The 23,230-nt window shown below is 38.7% G+C and overlaps 2 protein-coding genes across 2 annotated transcripts in view; one reads left to right on the forward strand and one right to left on the reverse strand.

Moving 5' to 3' along the window:
• Positions 1-20,590, forward strand: part of LOC119650636 (WD repeat-containing protein 75) — a 51,231-nt gene extending 30,641 nt beyond the window's left edge. The window contains exon 13 of the mRNA XM_038053559.1: positions 20,155-20,590. Within this exon, the coding sequence (XP_037909487.1) occupies positions 20,155-20,466 (312 nt within the window). The 3' untranslated portion in view covers positions 20,467-20,590. The remainder of the gene's footprint in view (positions 1-20,154) is intronic.
• On the reverse strand, positions 1,085-9,074 carry LOC119650643 (probable cytochrome P450 6a13). The gene is made up of 2 exons (XM_038053572.1): positions 7,517-9,074; positions 1,085-1,703 (listed from the first exon to the last, which is right to left on the reverse strand). The coding sequence occupies exons 1-2, from the start codon at positions 8,604-8,606 to the stop codon at positions 1,291-1,293; spliced, it is 1,503 nt and encodes a 500-aa protein (XP_037909500.1). The 5' UTR covers positions 8,607-9,074; the 3' UTR covers positions 1,085-1,290.
• Positions 20,591-23,230: the final 2,640 nt, after the last annotated feature.

Raw genomic sequence — 23,230 nt, forward strand, 5'->3', positions numbered from 1 at the left:
TTGTACTATTGATCAGGAGGAAACTTAGTGATTTCCAGTTGAAAAAGAGCTATTTGATGCGCTGGTGACATTTCCGCGGAAACGACTTTCCTCACTTTCCTGGTTAGTTTATGGATTGTAGGAAGCTCATTGATCTTAAGTAGTGGCGGGTTAGAGACAGCGAGTTTAGTTGGCACTCCCTGATCACTTAGTCTACCTGTTTTGCAAGTTGCGGTAGAGGATCCGTGAGTCGTTGTTCCTGGTCTTCCGAATGTGTGCAGAAATCATCTGCTGTTGTAGTTCTGATGTGTTCTTGTTCTACTGATGAGCAATGATTCGTTGATTCCTGCTTTTGGGCCGGTGATGAGTAGTGGGACGTTTGGTTGACTTCGGGTGGCAAACTTGACCTTTTTTATTGTTCCGTGAAGGAGTTGCGCGAACTGGTTTACCATGAAATTGTTGATCTAATAAACATAAGGTCTCGCTAATGTATTCGGCTAATATTCTCTTTGAAAACTTCTAAACTTCTTATCGAGAGGTTTCCTTTCGGTTCGTTTTCATATCTTTCCGGTATTTTCAGTTTGGTAAGAAATAATGGGAACGTTTCGTGGTATTGTCATGGCAGTTTCAGGGTGCCTGGGATAAAATTTCGTTGTCAGTTTCCTGGAATAAAATTTCGGTTTCTAGTTTTTTTATTTTATAACAATCAAACGACGTTCACAACCTGACCAAAAAATAAAAATGTTGAATGTTGGGATGCGTTTTCACAGTCATTGCACTTTTCCAACCATTCAATTTGCAAGGCATTACTTGTTATTGTTAAGTTACTCAAATGATGAAGGTCTTCAGCAATATAGAGATAAAAGAGAAATCAGAAATGAGTCATTGAAAAACAGTCTGGGACTGTTATACATTTCATATGGGAGAAATGAAAAGTACTTTCTTATCTGTTAACTGTTTCAAATCCAGCTCATTCTAAAAATACTTTGCCATTCAGATAAGAAAATGACAACCTTCTCTGCCAATCGCTTAGTTTTTTCCTGTGGTGAAAATACATAGATACAATGTACCAAAACATGGGGTGTCTATTTCAAATATATTTTTATTTCTTAATAATATTATGAAACAAAGGCTGCTTCGTTACTTTTTATAATTATCATTAACTCTTCTTTTTTGAGAATTAAAAGTACGTCGACGATATGTCGCTACAGTTATCTTATCAAAGAAATAACTGCGGACAAAGTGTTATCAAAAATGTAATAAATGCCGGTATCATACCCAACTGCATTATTCGAATATTGGAATCGAATTTTAAACCTTTTCAAATTTCAACCATACACTATCCTTCGGAACGACCGTTAACGAAGATTCATCTACCTCCAAAGTAGTTGGAGTATTATCGCACGTTATTACCAGATAGTTGCTTAGTAATTTCACTAATGCAATTTTTGTTTGCATCATTGCAAATCTAGCGCCAATGCAGATTCTCGGTCCTTCGCCGAATGGAAGGAAGGCGAATGGATGTCGTTTCGATTTCTCCTCTTCCGTGAAACGTTCTGGATCAAATCGTTCTGGTTCCGGGAAAACGTCCTTATCGTGGTGCATTGCGTAGACTGGTAGAACTAGGAAAGTTCCCTTTGGAACAACGCCACCATTTGGAAGAGTATAGTCTTGGTTGGAAACCCGATGTACTGTTCCGACTGGGGGGAATAGTCGAAGAGTTTCTGAGGATTGAAAAATAAATGCAAACATTAATAAAAATGGTAGGATAAGGTAAAACATGATAGTCGATTTTGCAGGGGGTTATCAGATAATAATTAATATACGGAAAAGGACAGCTGGATCAATATTTTCATTATTATTAAGTTTCTGAATGGCAACTAATTTGTTACCTTTTCTATATTAGCCACCACCTTGCAATTCATTGAATAAAAAAAATAAACGGCCTCACATTTTTCGCTTTTCGATTAAGGGGGGCCTGACTGTGATTTAATATGTGTCAACTACTTGATTTTATATAGATAAAATTCAAGGTACTAAACAAAGTAATATTGTCGCAAAGGGAAGGTAGGCAGTGAAAGGGCTAGAGAGGATAGAAATCAGGCGAACTGTATCTTTAATGAAAATTGTAAGTGAATGTCATGCGGGATTTAATGAAAATAATCCTTCAGATTAGAGAATCATAATAATTTATCTTGACAGCTTTGAAATTGAAGATTTTCATTAGTAATTTGAGTGATCAAGCCAACAATACAGGGATGTTTTAAGACAATATATATTGAATGAATCACTTGAGCCGTTAAAATTCTGGTTTTATGTCTTATGAATATCCAAGGGTTTTGCAGGAGTACAGTAGTTGTATAGGCATAATGTCATGTCCGTCTTTGAATTTGATGATCCACCGTGTAAGAACATATTGTGGTCGATTTATTATTATGGGTGAGGCAGCATTCATATTCTTGAAATACCCCTTTTGTTACAAAGAGGAACCACCCCTAAGGTGAAAAGCAGATTTAGATTTATCGGGTTTATATTCAATTACTCTTGCAACAACAAATAACTTAATTGAAATCTTGCAGAAACTTCACAGCTTAGACCAGTTAAAATAAATTACCTGCAGGTTCAAGTTTTATTAAAGTCTGAGGTCATCTTTGAAAGCAAGGTGTGAGCTGGGGCCGAAAGATGTGCGTGAACATCACTGACAATATTATGCTACCTAGAAGCTAACTAGCTCAGCGATAGTTTAATGGACCTTCAAACTTGATAAGTGGAAGACTTGCATCAAAAGTGACAATTCGGTTCTAAAGAGTAGAGTTCACTTGTAGGATAGTAAGTTGATCCTACTGAGTAACAAGTTTTTCCCTGACTGTTTGTCTTACTGTAAAAAAGGAAACTGGAGAAGTCAGTTCGTGGTGTGGATATTATGACCTGATGAGACTAGGAAGTTTTGATACAGATCTGTGCAAAATACTCCTCTAGAAGGGATTGGTTAAGAGGCGTTCGATATAGCGGTCAATGCTGGTATTATAAGTTAGATGAAGCTTAATTTGATCGTCAAATATTTCATGCTCTCAGTTTATTCCTTTTTGAAGTGAATAGAGAAGTCTTCGAACATCCTCTTAATCTTCAACGGATGCCTACCGAATTCTCGGGCGGTTACTAAACTATGAAAGATCTAGTCGTTGTTATATTAGATTCTAATTCTACCTCGTTTCATCTGACACACTTTGCTAGTAAACAGAGCAGCTTAGGTTGATTTTCTGAACATAAGGTAGAGATCATGTCTTTGGGTCGGGCGATAGTTTGCGAATGGAGTACATACTTAGGTGATTTTGCTGATTAAAAAAAAACGATAATCTAAAAACAGTGTCCAGGAAGGGTATTATAAGAATAAATCCGAATTTCGCGATTAGGTGTAGTTGATTCGAGGCTTTTATTCAATTAGGAGAGATTTTTTTTCATGTCTTGTTTGCATAAAGATACTGGGTCTGGGGAAAGGTTAGTGCACAGATATTGAAAGGAATGTGTTAAATGTACTTATTGCAAAATATTGAGAGATTACAGAGGAAACGTTTGTTTTTCGCAAAAGCTGATTACAATCTAATTTCGTAGTTGGAGTAATTTAGTCAGGGAACTATTAAGTAGACCGGTAAGTCTAAGAATAATGGTATTACACTCTCCCATTATTCTTACTGTATTGAAAAGATGTAACGCAGAGATCCATAGTGAGAGTTTCTTAAATCTTTACTTCTCGTCATATGTTACAATTAAAGGAGCTAAGATTTTACGGATGCGTTGTAACTCGTGTCTTTCCACTACTTAATTCCATTTTAACAGATTTTTCAAGGGCTTGATACGCTGGATGGGGATTTGAAAGCCTCGAGATTGCATCCAGATCAGGCATTCGATAGAGCCAAATGGCGAAGCCGATCACGACGAGCCGACCCCGTTTGTGAACGGGACAAAGGCTGAAGAAAAAGAAGTAGAAGATGCGTGTTTTACAAATAAGGTCAAACTCAATCTATGCAGATTTTACAGTAGTTTGTTGTCGAATTGGAACTCTTTCTCCGGCCCATGGTGGCACCCCACAATGGATACCCTCAACATAATGGAAACAGTAATGACTGTCCGATCAGATTGAAGAAGCCCAAACAATTTGGCAATAAGTAGAAAACCTACCCCCATGGGATCTCAGCTGTATACTGAAGACCCAGTGAATTATTCACTTGTCAAAAGGTATTGGAAAGAAGACCAAATGTGGAATAGGGCGAACAATTGACTTATCTAAGGACGATCTTATAATTACAAATCAAATCCGCTTGTATTGTATGGATCGTAGTTACCAAGGAATCATTCAACAGAAGAGTAAGACTCTTGGGAAATCTGATCAAGAATTGCAGCATAAACCACTCCGATTCTGCCTGAACTGACTAATGTGCAGGATAACGGTTTTTTTTATTTGAAATTGTAAGCTACCTTTGTAAAGTAAGGTACCCAACATTGATCATTCAAAATGATCGTTTCTTATTATCGCTAACTTTTCGGTATCAATGTTTGGTGTATAGCCTTTTCTAGTTAACCGTTCGTCCCTCGCTACATATCTCTATTGAAATTGTCATAGTTAGCCGAACCGGAGCGATATTCTCCAATTTCTTTTTAATAAATTCATTTTTTGGAATCTTTAATCAATTAATGTGGCTTTATTATAGATAGTATTGGTAGATAACGGGGTCTAGCCACGAATCGATATAACACCTACAATATCCGGTCCTCTTAACGGTACCAGTTTCATTATAGACAAAACTGGTGAATGGTCTACAGCAGTCAAAAATCATCAGGTTTTATTAAGGTTTCACACAAAACCTTACTAGAATCGATTCGATGTCTGTCTGTTTCTTTGTCTGTCTGCCTATCTGTCATACTCGATTTATTCGAAAATCGTTGCCACGAAATTTGGCGAGAACATGCAGTCTGTGAATCCCTTTATATACAGAAAGTGGTGCCATTTTGTGTTGAGTTTAAGGGGGTTACTCATATGTGTGAAAGGGGGGTGTTATATTTTTGCACAGGATGTGGTCATGTAGGGTATCAAATGAAAGGGCTTAGTTAGTACTTTTCGAAACGGATTTTATTTCTGATACTGGGTGAAACATAGGGGAGTAAGGGCCCCGAAAAGTGTAACAGGTCTTGTTTTCAGAACCTATCCAATCGAAAAATCTGAAAAAAATCATAATGGTGCACACGCACAGGATGAATGCAAAACCTTTATGCTCGAAGCGTACAGCTTCCGTTATTCCGACTTGTTATTTTTGCGTAGTGAGCTTCTGACACGAATACGAGTGCGTATGTTTTCTCCAATAATGTTCTTTCTATTCTGCACTAATATTTTCTTTATCTGGATGAGAATGTTTTTGTTCGTTTTTGCAACTTCGGGTTTCAATATCGCTTCGACGATTTCTCATGATTGCTTTTGCTTCATCTTGGATAAAATAGATTGTTGAACTGATTGAGCATGGTATATTTGGGTTTTCTAGTGATTTGCGTTTTGTTCGTTTTATTATGAGGTTATTAAGGAGGATGCTTAATGGAATTCAACTGCTGTGCCTCAGAATGGCTATGAAGTCGGAAGAACGATGGATTCATATGCACGTGTGGAAAGTAAAAACGCAGCATTTTATTGATGTAAAATTTCAGACTTCGAAGTTAACAAAGTCTTATTTATGTTGTATGCGTGGTTATCTGCGATTGGCCTCTAATGTTACAAAGGAGAAAGAGAGATGCTTAGAGCCGATTCCAGCCATCCCTTTGGGGAGTGCCTATTGCGCGCATTCGGGAGATTGCACGGGATATAATGAGTTGTACGGGATATAAAGTGCGGTGATGAGTTGCACTTTCTCCCATGAATTAGTAATCTTAGTAGCTAGGTACTGATCTTCTCCTTCATTAAAACTACTTTCAGTAACAATGTATCTCAAACACAAAAGGGAACAGGATTGCTCTGTCTCTTTGAATAGCATCATCAATTTCGAATACGTTGTCCGTGGTTAAAGCTTTCTAACTGTCGCGCTCTGATCGTAGGAAATTTTTGTCTTTGGTGAAAATCTAATAAATCAATGGAATTATAAAGCTTTTTCTACAATAAACTAGCGACATCAACAGCACCAAGTATCCAAAGATATGTCCTTGTGTTGGCTACAATTTTTGAGGTCTCCGCTACTATTAAATCGACCCCCTTCTGAGCATCCTGTATAGGGGTATTTCACTGACTACTCTTCTGGGCATAACTTATGATCAATTTCATGCAAAATAAATGAACAGCACCCGACCATTGAATAGTTCTTTCATATGGATTATGCGCCAAATATTCATGTGCCATGAAGTTCATTTTATGCTGAAGGGAGCAATAAACACGCAAAATTTTGAATGTGAATTAAATTCAATTGGAAAATTACAGTTTGGTACGGTGTTCATACTGACAGAACAATTTCTCTCTACGAAGATAACTATGGTGGTAGTTATTGTTAATGAGATACATTTCAAGACAGGTATTATTCGGAGGTTAAAAACAGTCTGTCAAATCAACTGTCGATCATATGGGAGTCAAATACAATGAAAATAGTAAATATTTCAACCGGTCATCCGTAAATTCGATGGAAAATTTTAGACAACGGGCACATTACATAATATGGACTTGCGCAACCCTTTGAAAAGTGGTGGAAATCTAAATGGGCGAATTTGGATAATAAACATTGTGAATTTTTTTCCAGTTTTTCAGAGAATTTAGTCTGAAACTTGAATCGTTACCCCTTTTTAGAGAACTAAGAAAAGAATGAATTTCCACTATTATAACACTAAATATGCGCAACTGATGACTACTTTACAAGTAAATGCTAATTATATATATACATTTATCCATTTACAACCGTGGTGTTCCATCAAATTGTAGGGAATTAACATTAAAAAGTATTTCTAAATTGAATTGATAAAGAAATTCGACTTTCTTTATCTTTTAACCTTATATCTCAGATTCAATAGAAAAGAATGTCCGCCATAGTAAAAGGGTTTTTGCATTTGTTGCAAGTACTATATTTCGGTAACCAGTTGTGCTCTCCGTCAGAACGACCTTTTCCGAGACTGCTTTTTTTGCTATAAAGATTATTGCAATTACTTTTATGAATAATCTTGTCCATGATAGGGCGTCTTGTCAGTTGACATGCGCCAATGAAGACGTGTGCATCAGTTTCGGCTTTACCGGCGGGTGTTGCCAAATGATATGCAGTTGTATTGAGCGAACGAAAATTCGCCTTAAAAAGTGTTAAGTGCATAACTGGCTTCCGAAATGACGGCTGTAAATTTTCAAACGAAAAAGGAAACTATTATTTTGCTATTTTAAAACTGGGCTCGTTATTGGTTCAGAAGATGATTCTATATGAAAAGTCTATTTTTATAATGCATATTTCTGATATTTCTTTGGGATCAACTATAGCTCTCACATGCTTTCTTCGAAGCTGCGTGGTGCACCACTTAGAAAGCTTACCTAATAATATACGCTCCAATAGCTCCATTTCAGCTAGTCCCTCATAAGAAAGTTTATTATCGTGCTTGGATAGAACTGTTGAGATTTCTGCACGCGCTTGCTTCTGGATATTTGGATTCTTCGCCAGGTGATAAAGCGCTACTGTGAGTGTCGTAGAACTAGTCTCAAATCCAGCGAAGAAGAATATAAAAGAATTAGCAACTACTTCATCAATAGTCAATCCGCTGTCGTTACTATCATCTTCTTCCACTAACTTCAAGTGTTCGATCAAGATTTGCATTAAGTCGTTACGATGGTAGTTATTCTCTCGTCGGAATGCAATTGTTTCGTGAACCATATTCGTGAAAAAATCGGTGGTTTCTTCGTTGAACATACGAAATCCTAATGAGCGAGCTTGTTCTCGCATTATCATGGCTACGAATGTAAGAAATTGTCGAAGTTTTCCCAGTTTTATGGCGTTCAGGCCAATCCTGAGAAATTCCGAATTGGGCTCCTTTATGCTTTTTCCTTCCAGACCAAATACACAGGAACTGATAACATCAATCGTGAAACGTGCCATGAGGTTTTTCATGTCTACTTCTGTGCCTACAATTTTTTGTTCTTCCATGTAGGAAGTTAGTTCATCTGCGACTGCTGTTACGGTATGGAACATGGTCTTCATTTTGCCTGAAGTAAAGGCCGGGCTCAATTTTGATCTAAGAGATTTCCAATCTGGTCCTTCCAGGAAAAATAAGTTTCCAGACAAAGGATCATGCTTTGGATTTGAATAGACTCCGCGGTCCGCAAACGTGGCGAAGTCTCGTACTAGGACATCTTTTGCAAAATCCGCACTAGTGACGAATAGCATGGGTGATTTAAAAGACCAGATTCCTGCATAGTCTCGTTTTCCTTTCAGTTTCTCATATAAGTCACGGGTAATGTAGATAAAGTGGCGAGACTTGGTGATATCTTTTAGATTCCCGAATGGGAAACTGGGCTCCAAATATGGAACATTTAGAGAAGACCACAGTCGATACGATTTTTTAAAACTGATATACACATACGTGATAATAATCACCACTGCCGAAACCAGGTAGATTATTACCGCCATTTTCTCGCCGCCTCAACAGTACGAATGACGCAGCTGGCGACAGATAAAACGATACACCCAAAAAGATACTCTTTTTGGCTCCGCGAAGACCGAACGAGATAGATATTAAAGTTTATGTTGTGATTTATCTACCAATCATGGGAAACTGCAAGTTTCACTATCGTTTGTTAACCGAACAAAATTGAATACTGAACAATCAAGATTCCAACTAACTAACCACCAGGAGCCCGAACAAATATTGAGGCTACGCTCAACCGCGCCGTTGAATCATTAATTTGATTACCACGTTCGTCGGTCTTGAAAAGTTTATTCTTTGCCTGACTCGACTTGTACTGTGGACGGGAAAACAAGCTTTTGCAGAATATACGACTATTTGGCTAAATAAAATACTCGTGTCTCTATTTCTGTCTCGGCCATAGCCACGCTATGATATACCATCATCAAGTGGAAAGTTATCGCCTTTATTCGAATTCGATGGTTATATACGACTAAGCAGCTATGCTAGCGTTGGCGTGCATCTAGAAAGAATAACAAATTTCAATATGTTCGCATAGGGGCAACGGGGTACTCTGGGTTTTATAAGAAATTGGTTGAGGAAAGTAGGTTCATTTCAACCCTAATGTAATATGTGTCAACTAGGGGCATCCGGGAAAGACGATATCAAAATGATACATTGAGTGTATACATACTCCACTGAATAGTCTTCTGGGTCATTCTATAGTTTGTCTAGTTTTATTCCAAATATGGTAATTTACTATAATATTTACCAAGCCTTTAGACAATCTATCTTCATTTCGATGTTGCCATAGAGTTTCCCTATTAAAGCGCATCTATGGAGATGATGCTTATATTTCAAGGAATCTATCATTTCTGTATCTTTTTCCTTAACGATGATCCATTGTAATCCTCTTCTCAGATTCTGGTTCCATAACAAGAGTTTGGTAAGAAAAATACTTCTTTTTCGTTTTAAATTGACACTTTTATCAAAGACTTGGAATTCCATCAGTGTGTTGGTACATTTCAATGGTTTTCGGGAGGATTGCTCCAAAATACTGTATATATTTATGAGTTTATAAGAGAGGATATTTTGGACGATGGAACTGAGCTTGTCGTATCAATTTTTCGGGTAGATTTTGTTTACGTTTACACAGGAAAAGAACCAAATCGGGTCAATGTTAAAGAATCTGACTAAGGAAGGTTCTGATGACAATTTGCAGATTTCTACAATTTTCAGCCTTTCATTAGTGATGGCTGTTGCACAAAACACGAGTTAATTAGGTCTCAGTTGACGAGCAAGCTATGGAAGTAATCGCAAAGTTTCCCAAAGCGCCTGAAACGCTTGAAATGCCTGAAATGCTTGGGCGTTCCACTCGAAACCTGATATCAAAGCTGCCAACATTTTAATAAACCGGTAAAACCGTGGCAATTAGGTTTTGGCATCCAAGGATAAACGCGGGCTTGTATTGTGAAGGATTGGAAAAACTCAGACGTGCAAGTTAGAACGAGGGAAGAGGAATGTGAAAGACGGTTGTAAACATTGTCTACGACAGCGCCCGGTTAACCGTTCACGACGCATTCCCGCAAAATAGAATAATAGAACCACAGCATCCACCCAATCTGTAGTTTGAACTGGTAACTATCGCCACTTCGCTAAGCTAAGAAGATGTTTCAGTTCAAACGACGGGATGCAATATGGGGTTGAATGGTATCTCTCTTTTTCTTTAGCCTTTGTCCCGTTCACAAGCGGGGTCGGTTCGTCATGATCGGTTTTGCCATTTGGCTCTATCAAATGCCTGATCTGGATGCAATCTCGAGGCTTTTAAATCCCCATCCAGCGTGTTAAGCCGCCTTTGCTCCGCATGCCTTTTGGTCGTTAACCATCGACTTCGATGTTCAGATCAATCTTGGTAAGTGAATTCTCGTTAGCGCAAATTGCGCGGCCATACCATCGCCTCTTTCGCAATTTTTCCACGATCGGTGCGACCCCATAACGATCGCGTATATCCTCATTTCGGATGTGATCAAAAGGTGTCACACCACTAGTTCAACGTAACATTTTCGTCTCCATTATCGCAAAACGCCGTTCATTGTCTTTTATAGTCGGCCAACACTCAGAACCATAGAGGGCGACGCTCAGTTCTGGGCAGATCACTGCCGCTGACAGTGATTGTGCCAGTTTCATGGGGATCGGTCGTCAAAAATTTAGTTTTGTTTAGATTCAATATGAGACCGTGTTGCCTGAGGCGATCATTCCATTTTTGGATAAGTTGCCTGAGATCATTTTTGCTATTAGATGCTAGGAAAACATCATGTGCATAAAGCAGTGCATAGGGCGCTGGACGTTGGATGTCCCATTTGACAGTGTCCATAACAAGAACAAAGAGGAGTGGTGAGAGGGTGCTTCCTTGATGAACACCAACAGAGACATAAAGCGGTTTTGATACACCCGCCATACTTTGAACTTTACTTTTCGGATGGTGGTAGAGCAATTGAACTCAGCGCACGAGTTCGGTCGGACGGTAATTTGACCATTCTGCTGGGCTACCTTTCTTTTTCCATATTGGAACAGTAGTACTTTCTTATCAGTCAGATGATGTTCTTTCTTCCTTAATAACCAGATTAAAGAATTCACTGAGCAACAGTGTTGGATCCCAGCTCTTTGTTTTCCAGAGATCAGATGCGATGTCGTCAGGTCCTGCGGGTTTTCCTGATTTCATTCGTTTTATTGCCTCCTCGACTTCAGTTGCGCTGACAGGTGGAACGGGTCCAAATGTCGGCAATGATTGTGGAAATGTAGGGTTGAATGGTATAACGTGGGCATAAAAAAGTTTCATTTGTTTTCGATTATTTTCTATTGTTCAAAAAGATCCAATATTCCATCATTATAGAATTGCTGAAGTTGAGGCATGTGGTTTTTATGGCGATTTTATATTAGCAAGGTAATTTTAAAAAGATTGGAATAAATGATAATCCGATGATCCTATGTCAGGACTACGCAATGGACGCACCGAAACTCCTCAGTCAAGGTTTTCAACATTTGCGGAGTCAGCAAAGATGTGTATGGTTTGGTCTTGTCACCATAATCGATTCTTGTCAATTGTTTGTTCCAACCGCAGCAAGTTCAAGCAGTAGCTATTGGAGCCAATCGTTTAACTACACAGAAGCACTCTTCTGCTCGTCTAATTCTGACATTGCTACCGTTTGTAGAATATTATCATCTTTTCTTTGACCATTAAGTTGCTTATACGATGAGATTGTTCGACGTCTTCTATAATTTCATCGACATATTCAATGATAGCCAAAACAGAGCGAAGTGCATTTTTCACTTCAATATTTCTAGAGCGAAAGTAAGTTTTTTATAGGGTACTGTTATCGTAAGCAACATAAATCTATTTACACGCCTGCGCTATATTTTCTTTTCGCCGTCGTAGTAAAGTTGTTAGATACACTGAATTTTCTCGGAAATTTCACTCAAATGTTGATGCAGCCTACTTATCTCAATAAGATTAACCGTCAATGACCATCTGATCCCTGAATTAAACGAAAATGGTTGCCAGATACAATTTATATTTTGAAAGTTATGATATTTTGAGGTCAAGTGAACAGAAGACATCCGGTTTCATACCTGAAGTCGCAGGAAATAAACTACTTATTATTAATTTCGAAAAGTAGACGAGTATGATTATACTACTGCGGGTTATGTAACATAATGGAACGATAGAGAGGTCTTCGATAGATTTAATTCATGCTTAAGAGGCTTCATTAGCAAAGTTTGATCTGAAGATCGAAGTTGATGGCAAGCGACCCTAAGGGCGACTGGTACGTTAGATGATTTGAGGGCCTCTTGACTTCACTTTGACCGAGAAAAGTAACGAATCTGATTTTAACGGGCCGATCTCGCTACCGAATGGGACAAAAGGAAAAGAAGAAAGGACTAATCAACTTTTCCTTTAACTATATCTGTATCTCTAAGAAGAGGAGTATTCATTTCCTAGGAGTCTTGACCAGAATGGTGGTTGCAGGGACCCTGATCATTTTCCTATATCTGTCATCCGCCAGAATCATCAAACAAAAGACTTTCGCCAAATACCTAAATTTGCGAATTTAATCTCTAATAATCACTTCCAATAAAATATGATGATTTAGCTTGTTGCGATATTAAGAAAAAACAGAAAATGCCTTTTTTGAATATACGGCGGTTCACCGCCAAGTGTTGCATTCTATTTTTTCGGCTGCGGCTCGACATCCAAGCACCACTCGCACGATTGTTGACTCCATGTCAAATTCGTAGACCCACGTATCATCAGCAATTATACGTTTCATGAAGGGCGGGTCATTATTCGCTTCAGAAATCATGTCCTCAGCCACCGTTTTTCGATATGTTGTTTTTGGACGAAGTTAGGCAAAGCACAGACGGAAGTGTCAGACACAAAAGTATTCACTATCATTGCATTGATACAAGAATTAAATACTTGCACAAAGTCCCACTGGTATTCGTGGAACGTTGTACATGTGCAATAATTTCTTCCACCACACAAATTCAAGCTGGGAGGCTTATACGATGCCGTGTCTGACAGGCTTTATGCTGGGGATGGAACGCATAGTAAATGTATGGGAGAATTCTTTAGAGTCTGACACGTTAGATGCTTGACACGCTAGCTGCTGGATCGTATGAATCCTTTCATTTGTACTGTGCTGGGCACGCTTCGCGTTGGATACGCTAAGCAGTGGACCGTGTGAATAGAGCCTCATACGCAAAATTTACATAACAGTGTACTGATCGGTTTCATATGCAATGCCAAATTCACAAGCAATCTCTCATAGGCTTGTATGACGATTTTCAAGAACCACTTCTTTCCATTTTTTTGATGTTTTCGTCGGTGTTTGATGTGGACGTGTTGACAGAACGAAGCGAATCCTCAACTTCTGAACGGCTACTTTTAAAGTCTTTACACCACTCATGGGCCCGAGTTTTCGACAGTGCAGACCTCCAAAACTTTTTGCAGCGTTTTCAAAATTACAAACAAACTCTTTGCTCACAAAACAATCCATATTAGAATGTAACAAAAGGTAAAAGTTGATTGATATAAACAGACGCCAAGGAGATACTAATGATACATTGACACTAAAATATTGACATGTAAATTAGTAAATAATTTACAAAATTCTATGTCATTGCTGGGGATTCTTTGTATTAGGAATCATATTTTTTTTCCTTTTATTTATTATTTTGTTAAGTTTAAAACACATTGGAGAACACATTCTGATAAGAGGCCAACCCGTGATCAGTATTCATTTAATTGTGTAAAAAGAAGGGCGAAATAATCAAATTGTTGGTGGCGTAGATACCTTTTCGAAGTCCAACTCTTTTCAGCTATTTTCAGCACTTTTCACTTCCTTCAGCCATTATGGTGGGGTGACATTAGTCTAGCTAAGTATTTACTAAGGGACCGCTTAATTTCTTCTAGTATTATCCTGGTCTCCAAGTCTTTCAGGGAGCATCGGGTATTCATCTCAGAATTTTAGACTGAGACCTCTGCTGTTTGATACATAGATGAGTCCCTTAAGTACCGATGGATTTTGTGGAACATTCAAAAACAGTTTTTGAATTTAAGTTTGAGTTGTTTATTTTCCTAGGTATTTAACGTCAAGGCTGTCGTACGAAAGGTCACGATTCAAATCTCACTGGTGGCAGTGGAATTCGTGTCGCGATTTGATGTCGGATACCAGTCGACTCAGTTGTGAATGAGTACCTGAGTCAAATCAGGGTAATCATCTCGGGCGACTACATTGCCTTAAAATTGCAATATCGTCAGCATGGTAGCTGTAGTGGTAGCGCAATAACAAAAAAATTCGCCATGTATATAAAATACGTATAGTACCGAGTGTACTCCCCTCAAGTATACTCTGATCGTTCTAAGGTTCACTTTTATCTTAATGATATTTTGAACTTCATTCAAGGATATTTGCATTAATGGTTACCATGATCAAATAATTCATGTAGTTCGCGAACGATTTCATGAATTAGGGATATACATTTTTCTCACTAAACAGTCAATATTTTGATGCTGTTTACCGAAGAATGACTTAGCTCCGGTATTCATCAAATTTTGTACGAATCCCCGACCTGCTGATCTTTTTCGGAAGGCTTCCCGCCCTGCTTGAAGAGTACAAATACGTAAAAATTGCAATGGGGGGGGGGGGGGGGGGGTCTAGAAGTTGATTTGGGTTGCAATGTACGGTCTTGCATTACTAAGTAGCGGTAGAACGTGGTATCTTTTCGATCAACATATAAATTGGACTTAATCACGAACGTTAGGGTAGGTCCCGTTGTTTGCCAAATATTCAGTAAAGAAGTCGGGACAGAAGACTTCGGTGTCAAAGGAAACATCTTAGGCATATTTGTTTTTGAGTTTTCCATTTTGAGTTATTTTATTATTTGCCCTGAAAGGAGGGGGAAGCCATGTCGTTAAAGCGGAAGATTTTCCATTGTTATGGCATAGCAAATTCAGTGACATGCATTGTTCATTGTGCGCTCCGCTATATGAGTTGGTTAGTAAAGCAGAAGTTCTCAGAAAAAAGGAATGATTTCCTGCTACCAAAACTACATATGATATGCTACATGGAGTTAAAAAGTTCTAGGAATATGGAGACTATAGTGGAATTCTGCAGGAGTATTTTGTCATAATTCTTTTTCCTGTGGTCGATAAAGTACTTCATAATGTTCTGTTTGGCAGACTTTGAAGAATTTTGTGGTATGGGATTGGCATAAGTAGAGGATACCGCGCAGAACAAGCCTAGACTCCATCACACCTGGCTTTTGGTTAAAACCATTCGTTTTTGTGGGTGTTTTCCGAGAATTTTATATCTTTAATCAATTCTTCTGTATTATGTAGCCTAGGAACGACTCCTCGTTGTGCTTTCTAGAAAATTGGTGTCACAGCATAACATGCCGACCATTGTGCCATTGAATGTCATCCATTCGTTATGACAGTAAGTAGGTTGAATAAATGCGAGGAAAAGTTTCCCTATTGTAATATGTCTAGTTCGTCTCTTACACTGGCTGGCGTAAATCTGAGGAAGCCGGACAGGACAGTTGCATATGAAGCAGAGGCCGACTGCTCTCCTTTTTTACATTGACTTTTGGTAACCGAATCAATCACTCCGTTCGTCTTCGGATAATATTTGAATAAGCAGGGCCTTCTTAGAAGTCCCTCCGGTGTTTTCATTTCTTCCTGTTCTCAGGCCCCTTGGTAGAGATTTTTGCATGCCGACAGGGCTTCCAATTTCTCCATTTGGTTGCGTGAATCCTTTTTGTTTTGGGAGTAGGGTAGGTGAATGCGTTTACGCACAGAGTGTTGGACTACCGCTGTCCCAGCTTTGGGAGCCTTCAAGTCAGGGAGTCCTTTTCACCAACGAGAGGTGAGGGGAGAAAGGGAGTTGTTAGTTCAGGGAACCCCTTACTATCTGATCCCTCGGTCGATCGAGTTCAATCTTCTGCGTGAATCCTTGCTTCTGAGTAGACTTAATAGTAATTCCAAAATTCACTTTGCTGAAAATTGAAGTTTTGCGACCACCAAAGACGGTTTGTTTCAAAGCTGATGCCATCGCCTTTTTGTTACCCACAGCAAGGCAGTTCCTAAATTCATTGTTGAACACGATAATGTTTAATTTATTTACTGTATCTTATCGATTAGCTGAACCTCAAATAAGAATACAAAATTCGTTACTCGTTGTACGTGACCGGATAGAACGATTCATATTGAATTTGGTAACTTCTATGAATGAGTTATCATTTATTATATTCGCTCCATTAAATTTACATAAATTACGTTCTAAAGATAAAATTATCGCCGATTCGCCCATGCTTCCCCTGCTGTTAAACCCATTTTATGGTGAATATGTATCACTCGGTAGACTTGTACGTGGTTGTAAACAATATGTGGAATCTTAAAGCCGGTCTGATTATGTCACAATATTGTTATCGGCTTTCATTCTCGACTGTCCATGATTCAATGAACAATGGAAGACGACAGATGCACACTTCAATACCCATTGAAATTAAAGTTGTTTACTTGTGTAATATTCGAGTCTAAAGCTTTTTCCAAGTGTGGGTGGCCGTAACTTCTTATTTATTTCTTCGGAAGACTTTCAAGCTCAGACTGCAGATAAATTGCGCTTGAAGTTTGGTGTCGGTTTTTGGCTTTGCTTAGATTTCACCTCCAGTGGTGAATATATTTTTGATACTAAATAGAGGCATAAAGGCAAACTCAATGTTTGTTTTTCGCTATCACCTATCTTGCTATCTAAATTAGATACCAAAACTGCTTGAATTTTTCATTTATGTGCAAATACTATGGACCTTTATAGTGCTTATAAAGGTTTTCTCTCCATTTCTCCAATTATTTGTTGGAGGCTTTATCTTGCTGTTTATTTAAAACCTCTGTTCGTGGAATAAGGAGCGCCAGGTATTTGTCAGGGTTTTATTTTTCTTCTTTGACAAAATTCCCTTCCTTCTTCCCACTTGATGTCAATATTTGGTATGGCCTCTAGCTTTAGGGTCTGTCCTTATTCTTTAGTTCTAGAGCATAGTAGGTTCCATTGCATAGCGATGGAGTTGTCCCCTTTTCTTGTATCAGGTTAGAATATTCTGGTGACACGACCCAGACATGAATTAATGGAAGCTTAGACCTTTTGCGTAACAGTTTTGGTCACTTCTAATGTGCTACTCCTACATAGCAGCGCGGAACAGCCATCACTCGATTTTGGTGTTGAGATAGTTGCACTTCTAGATTTTTGACAAACCAGCGAAGGCGGATTTAATGCTGTTAATACGTCAAGCAAATTCGAAGCTGCCGTCCGCGGAAATAACGCTTCCTAGTCCGGATAGCTGAGGGGTTAGAGCACGAGGTTGTCATACGGAAGGTTGCGGTTGGAATCTCACTGGTAGCAGTGGGATTTGTATCGTTATTTGACTTTGGATACCAGTCGACTCAGTTGTGAATAAGTACCTGAGTCAAAATCAGGGTAATAATTTCGGACGAGCGCAATGCTGATCACATTGCCTCCCATAGGGTACTGTATTCCTGTGGTGTAGTATTACGGTTTTGAATGAAGTGCTCTAACACACTTCAAGACCCTGATTAAATTGGATCTTGCGCCAACGATTATTATTATGGTTGTTAGATATATGTACAAACTGTCCAACGACAGCATTTGAGGGAGATGACATTGTCTGTTGAATACCATTTAGGGAGGATAGTATGAAACATAACAATAGCAAAAAGTATCGGTTAGCTTTAGAAAGCCTCTCTTGAGCTGCGTGTAGATACTCATGGAAAGCCTCCTTCTCCTCTATATCGGAAATTCCCTGTTTGTATGTAGCACTACACAATTGCAATACTCTTTAACCTGGAGGGGAATCTTGCAATCAAGATTCTGTTAGAAACGGGTTTTTAGGACATAAGAATGTGCCCTCCAATCGTCGTCAGTAACACCTTGGTACGATCGATACAAAGGCATATTGCTGCAAAAGGGAGAGAAGTACTTACCAGAGTCTCACTTGGTCTAGGCCAAGAATGTTCAGCTTATATAGTTGGATTTTTTGCTGGAGTTTTAGAAAGTGAGTCATTTTTCGGCCCCTGATTCTGTTGCCGAGGAGCGGCCAACCATAAATAGCCAAAGTTAGCTGTTATGGCAATACACTTTAAAGTCAAATATCTGGAAAGCGCAATGATATTTTTTAATAAATTCTTGAAAGAAAAACAACATTTTTTATGTGCATTTTCACCGTTGTTATTATTTTATTAGTGTTATTTTTAACAGAAAAATAGTGATAAAACCAAAAAGTTGGCGATTTGCACAGTCAAAGAAGAAAGTAATAAAAAATTTAATAAAAAGAAAGTAAGTTTATGTCAACAATTGGGTAAATTACCCCAAATATTTTTTATGTGATATTCTAAATCCTTTTTGGTCCTTATCTCCCTTTTTCACAGCTTCTATTCCACGTGTGCACACAAGTGCTTTATCGGATTTAAACCCGGATTCTTAAGTGAATGAGGAAGGGTCTTATAAAGTAGCCATTCCTTAATGACCATATCTGTATGTTTTAGGTCGTTGTCATGAACTAACATAATATCTGATGGCAACCACAATATCGCTATCGTAGCTGGTATGTGCTTCCTTAGTATATTAAGGTAGCCTACTTAAGTGAGGTTTTCCTGGATTATATATAGGGACCCCGGTCCTTTAGGTGCCATAGCACCCCACACTATGATGTTGCCACCGCCGTGTTTAACTTCTGGTACAATGCTATCGTCTTCTAAGACAGGGCCCACTCTTCTCCGCACAAATCCCGGGCCTTGGGAACCAAGCATGTTAAATTTCGACTCATCGCAAAAAACAATTGATTTCCAAAATTCTTCTGGCTTATAAACGAACTCTTGAGCATATTCAAGTTGTTTTTCAATATTCTTTTGGGAAGAGAGTGGTTTCTTCCTTGGAGTATAGGTTCTGTATTCCTTCCTGTGGAGAAAATTTCGGACGGTTTGAGGATGAACTGTCATTACACCTTTGTTCTTCAAAGTCTGTGCAATAGATACTGCAGTTGTCTTCGAATTGTTCCTTATGTCCTGCAAAATTTGTCTTTTTTTTTGCTCCCACTCCCACAGGTCGGCCACTACCTGTTTGCGATAAACGGACCTACTTCCTTTAAAATTTTTTATGACGTAATACACAGTGGATTTTGGCTTTTCTATTATTTCAGCTATTTCCCGTACACTTTCCTACTATTGAAATATTTAATGATTAGTTCTTTTAGGTTACAAGACAACTGCTTATTGTCCATTCGCCTTTACCGCGCAATGCTTGCAAGGAACTATTCGGTGCAGTAGATGTTAGGAAGCCCAGCACTTCTATGCACAATACTAAATATAATGGTATTCCTTTTGAACCGCAATCACACTACGTGTTGCCGATATGAGAAGGCAACTCGAAGTGACCAATTTTTTGTTTGGCCACGATAAATACAACTTTTTTGTTTTTTGCCGATTTTTCTGTGCAATAAAAGATAATAAAAATAATAACGGTAGAAAACACACATGAAATGTTATTGTTTTTTCTTTCATAACTCATTTAGAAATATCAGCTGGTTTTCAAGTTATTTGACTTCAAAGTGTGTAACTGTCCAACTTTTTATTTGGTCGACTGTACGTCTTCCTATTCTATTCGCCAGCGGGTGTATTCTTAAATCTCAGTGGAGACTTAGTTATTATTATATAGTTTTATTGGAATGGGGAGATTGGGAGGTGGTTTTTACCTTTGAACGGAAAGGCAAGCGGACGCGTTGTTCAGATGGAAGGATAGAGTTCTTTTGATCTATATAAACACATAAATGTTGATATAAACACATAAATTTTAATTAATAAAGTTTTGTTAGTCCTCTCGAATGTTTATACGTACTTTTCATTGAATTAATATGTTAATATCTTCAATTATAGATTTTTAAAATGTTCAAAATTTATCTTAATTCTGTTTCCTTTCTTTACAGCTCATAGAGATGGCGACGCATACAATGGCACCTAATCATTTATTATGCGGCGATTTTATTGAGTCTATGCTTAAAACTCAAGCTGATCATACACCTGCGAATACCACAAATGTAAATGCAAAAGTAATGGAACCAGTGCATGAATCTGACAGTGATGAATCAGACGGTGAAGTTAAACGAAAATCCAAGAGGGCTGCACTAGAAAAATACACATCAGTTGAGTCAACAGAAATTATTAACAAAACAAAACAACTTAAGAAGCGAGAAAAGCTGAGAAAAATGCTGGAAGAAAACATTGAAATAATACTTTAAATTGACTTTTTAGTTATTAATTTAAGAGTAATATGTGAATATTCTGTTTCTTTCTTATAACATAGATTTTATGAGTATGTAAATCTTTTTAGAGTAATAGTTTTACAATATATAGTTTTTGAAAGAACAATTGATATTTGTTATTTCTCAAATTCTATCAGTGAAAATGGTAAGTAAGTCGCTGCTATAAACGATATCATAAACAAACCCACATTCCTCATTTTTAAACCCGATGAAAATTCGCGGCGGTTGAAAAATCGCAGTGGCTGCACAACGTGGATTTTCCGTATTCCGGAGCTTATTAAAATCGGGTTTTAATCAAATATAGTTATATGGGGTATGAAATGAAAGGTATCATTAGTGCTTTCTAAATCAAGTCTTAGTTTTGAAGCCAATTGCAAAACGGGGCAGTAAGTCGGTCATAAAAGGGTCACTTAAATTAAGGGGCCTTTCTCAAAGACTACCCACCAGAAAAATTTGAAAATCATGATGATGGCTCTATCCGAAATCTAGATTCCGAAATACGCTAAATCCTTCTATTATTGACAAAGTTAAAGTAGGTCAAATTTGTCTATTTTATGTCATATTGGTACTCACTACTCTAAGAAAGAAAATGTCAGTACCACATCGAATTGAATATTGGATACGTTCACCGTATATACACTACCCGAATATTATTACATGAAAGATCAACAAAACTGTTCATACCTGAAGGGCCGAGCTTCCGGTTTCCGACTTGTTATATAATAGATTAGAGTTTTAGTCATACCTAAGGAGCTTCTTTTATGTGATGCTTCATACTTAAATCTTTTCTGGATTTTTTTGGCAATAAAAAAACAATCTTTTTAATCTTTTTATATGTTATTATTTGGGGTCTTGAATTATGATAAAAAATTTTCAATTAATGAATCATTTTTTTTTTGTTTGTTTTTGGTCAAAGTTGACTCTGCCAAGAAAGGTGGATGGATGGTGGGAAGCACATCTCCATGTGTAGTAATCTGAAACAAAAAAAAATCCTTATTCCGTATACTCGACTTTATCGTCCAAAACACGATTACTGAGCGTTAAAATCATCATCATCAACGGTGCAACAACCGGTATCCGGTCTAGGCCTGCCTTAATAAGGAACTCCAGACATCCCGGTTTTGCGCCGAGGTCCACCAATTCGATATCCCTGGAAGCTGTCTGGCGTCCTGACCTACGCCATCGCTCCATGTTAGGCAGGGTCTGCCTCGTCTTCTTTTTCTACCATAGATATTGCCCTTAAATACTTTCCGGGTGGGATCATCCTCATCCATACGCATTAAGTGACCCGCCCACCGTAACCTATTGAGCCGGATTTTATCCACAACCGGACGGTCATGGTATCGCTCATAGATTTCGTCATTGTGTAGGCTACGGAATCATCCATCCTCATGTAGGGGACCAAAAATTCTTCGGAGGATTCTTCTCTCGAACGCGGCCAAGAGTTCGCAATTTTTCTTGCTAAGAACCCAAGTTTCCGAGGAATACATGAGGACTGGCAAGATCATAGTCTTGTACAGTAAGAGCTTTGACCATATGACGTTCCGAGCGGAACAGTCTTTGTAAGCTCGATCGATATCGTCAGCATAGGCCAGTAGTTGGGTGGACTTGAAGAAGATCGTACCTCTTGCATTTACCTCAGCATCACGGATCACTTTCTCGAGGGCCAGGTTAAAGAGGACGCATGATAGCGCATCCCCTTGTCGTAGACAGTTGTTGATGTCGAATGGTCTCGAGAGTGATCCTGCTGCTTTTATCTGGCCTCGCACATTGGTCAGGGTCAGCCTAGTCAGTCTTATTAATTTCGTCGGGATACCGAATTCTCTCATGGCCGTGTACAGTTTTACCATGGCTATGCTATCATAGGCGGCTTTAAAGTCGATGAACAGATGGTGCAACTGTTGTCCATATTCCAACAGTTTTCCCATCGCTTGCCGCAGAGAGAAAATCCGATCTATTGCTGATTTGCTTGGAGTGAAGCCTCTTTGGTATGGGCCAATGATGTTCTGGGCGTATGGGGCTATCCGGCCTAGCAAGATAGCGGAGAATATCTTATAGATGGTACTTAGCAACGTGATACCTTCATAATTGCTGCACTGTGTGATATCTCCCTTTTTATGTATAAGACAGATAATGCTTCGTTGCCAATCGTCAGGCATTGCTTCGCTGTCCCATACCTTGAGCACAAGTTGATGAACCACTTGGTCTAACTGGTCGCCTCCATATTTAACCAATTCGGCTGTAATTCCATCGGCTCCTGGCGACTTATGATTTTTTAGCCGATGAATTGCACGGACTGTTTCTACTAAACTTGGTGGTGGCAGTATTTGTCCGTCGCCTTCAGTTGGCGGGACCTCCAACTCGCCGATGTTCTGGTTGTTCAGTAGCTCATCAAAGTACTCAACCCATCGCTCTAATATGCTCATTCTGTCGGAAATCAGATCTCCCTCTTTGTCTCGGCAGGATGAGCATCGAGGTGTATAAGGCTTCATCCTACTGAGTTGTTAGTAAAACTTGCGCGCCTGGTGCGGTTGCTCCATGTACTTTTCGAGTTCACAGACTTATTGGTTCTCCCAGGTTTCCTTTTTCCGTCTGTGAAGTCGCTTCACGCTTTCGTCTTTGAGAATGCAACATTACTCCGCATGCGACATTCTTTCGTTCCGTTGCTAGCTTATATTCATCGTCAAACCAGCCGTTCCGACTCCTTTTGCGGTTGGGGCCAAGTATGCTTGTGGCCGTA

This window comes from Hermetia illucens, chromosome 1 (assembly GCF_905115235.1).
Source record: "Hermetia illucens chromosome 1, iHerIll2.2.curated.20191125, whole genome shotgun sequence".
Taxonomy (NCBI): Eukaryota; Metazoa; Arthropoda; class Insecta; order Diptera; family Stratiomyidae; genus Hermetia; species Hermetia illucens.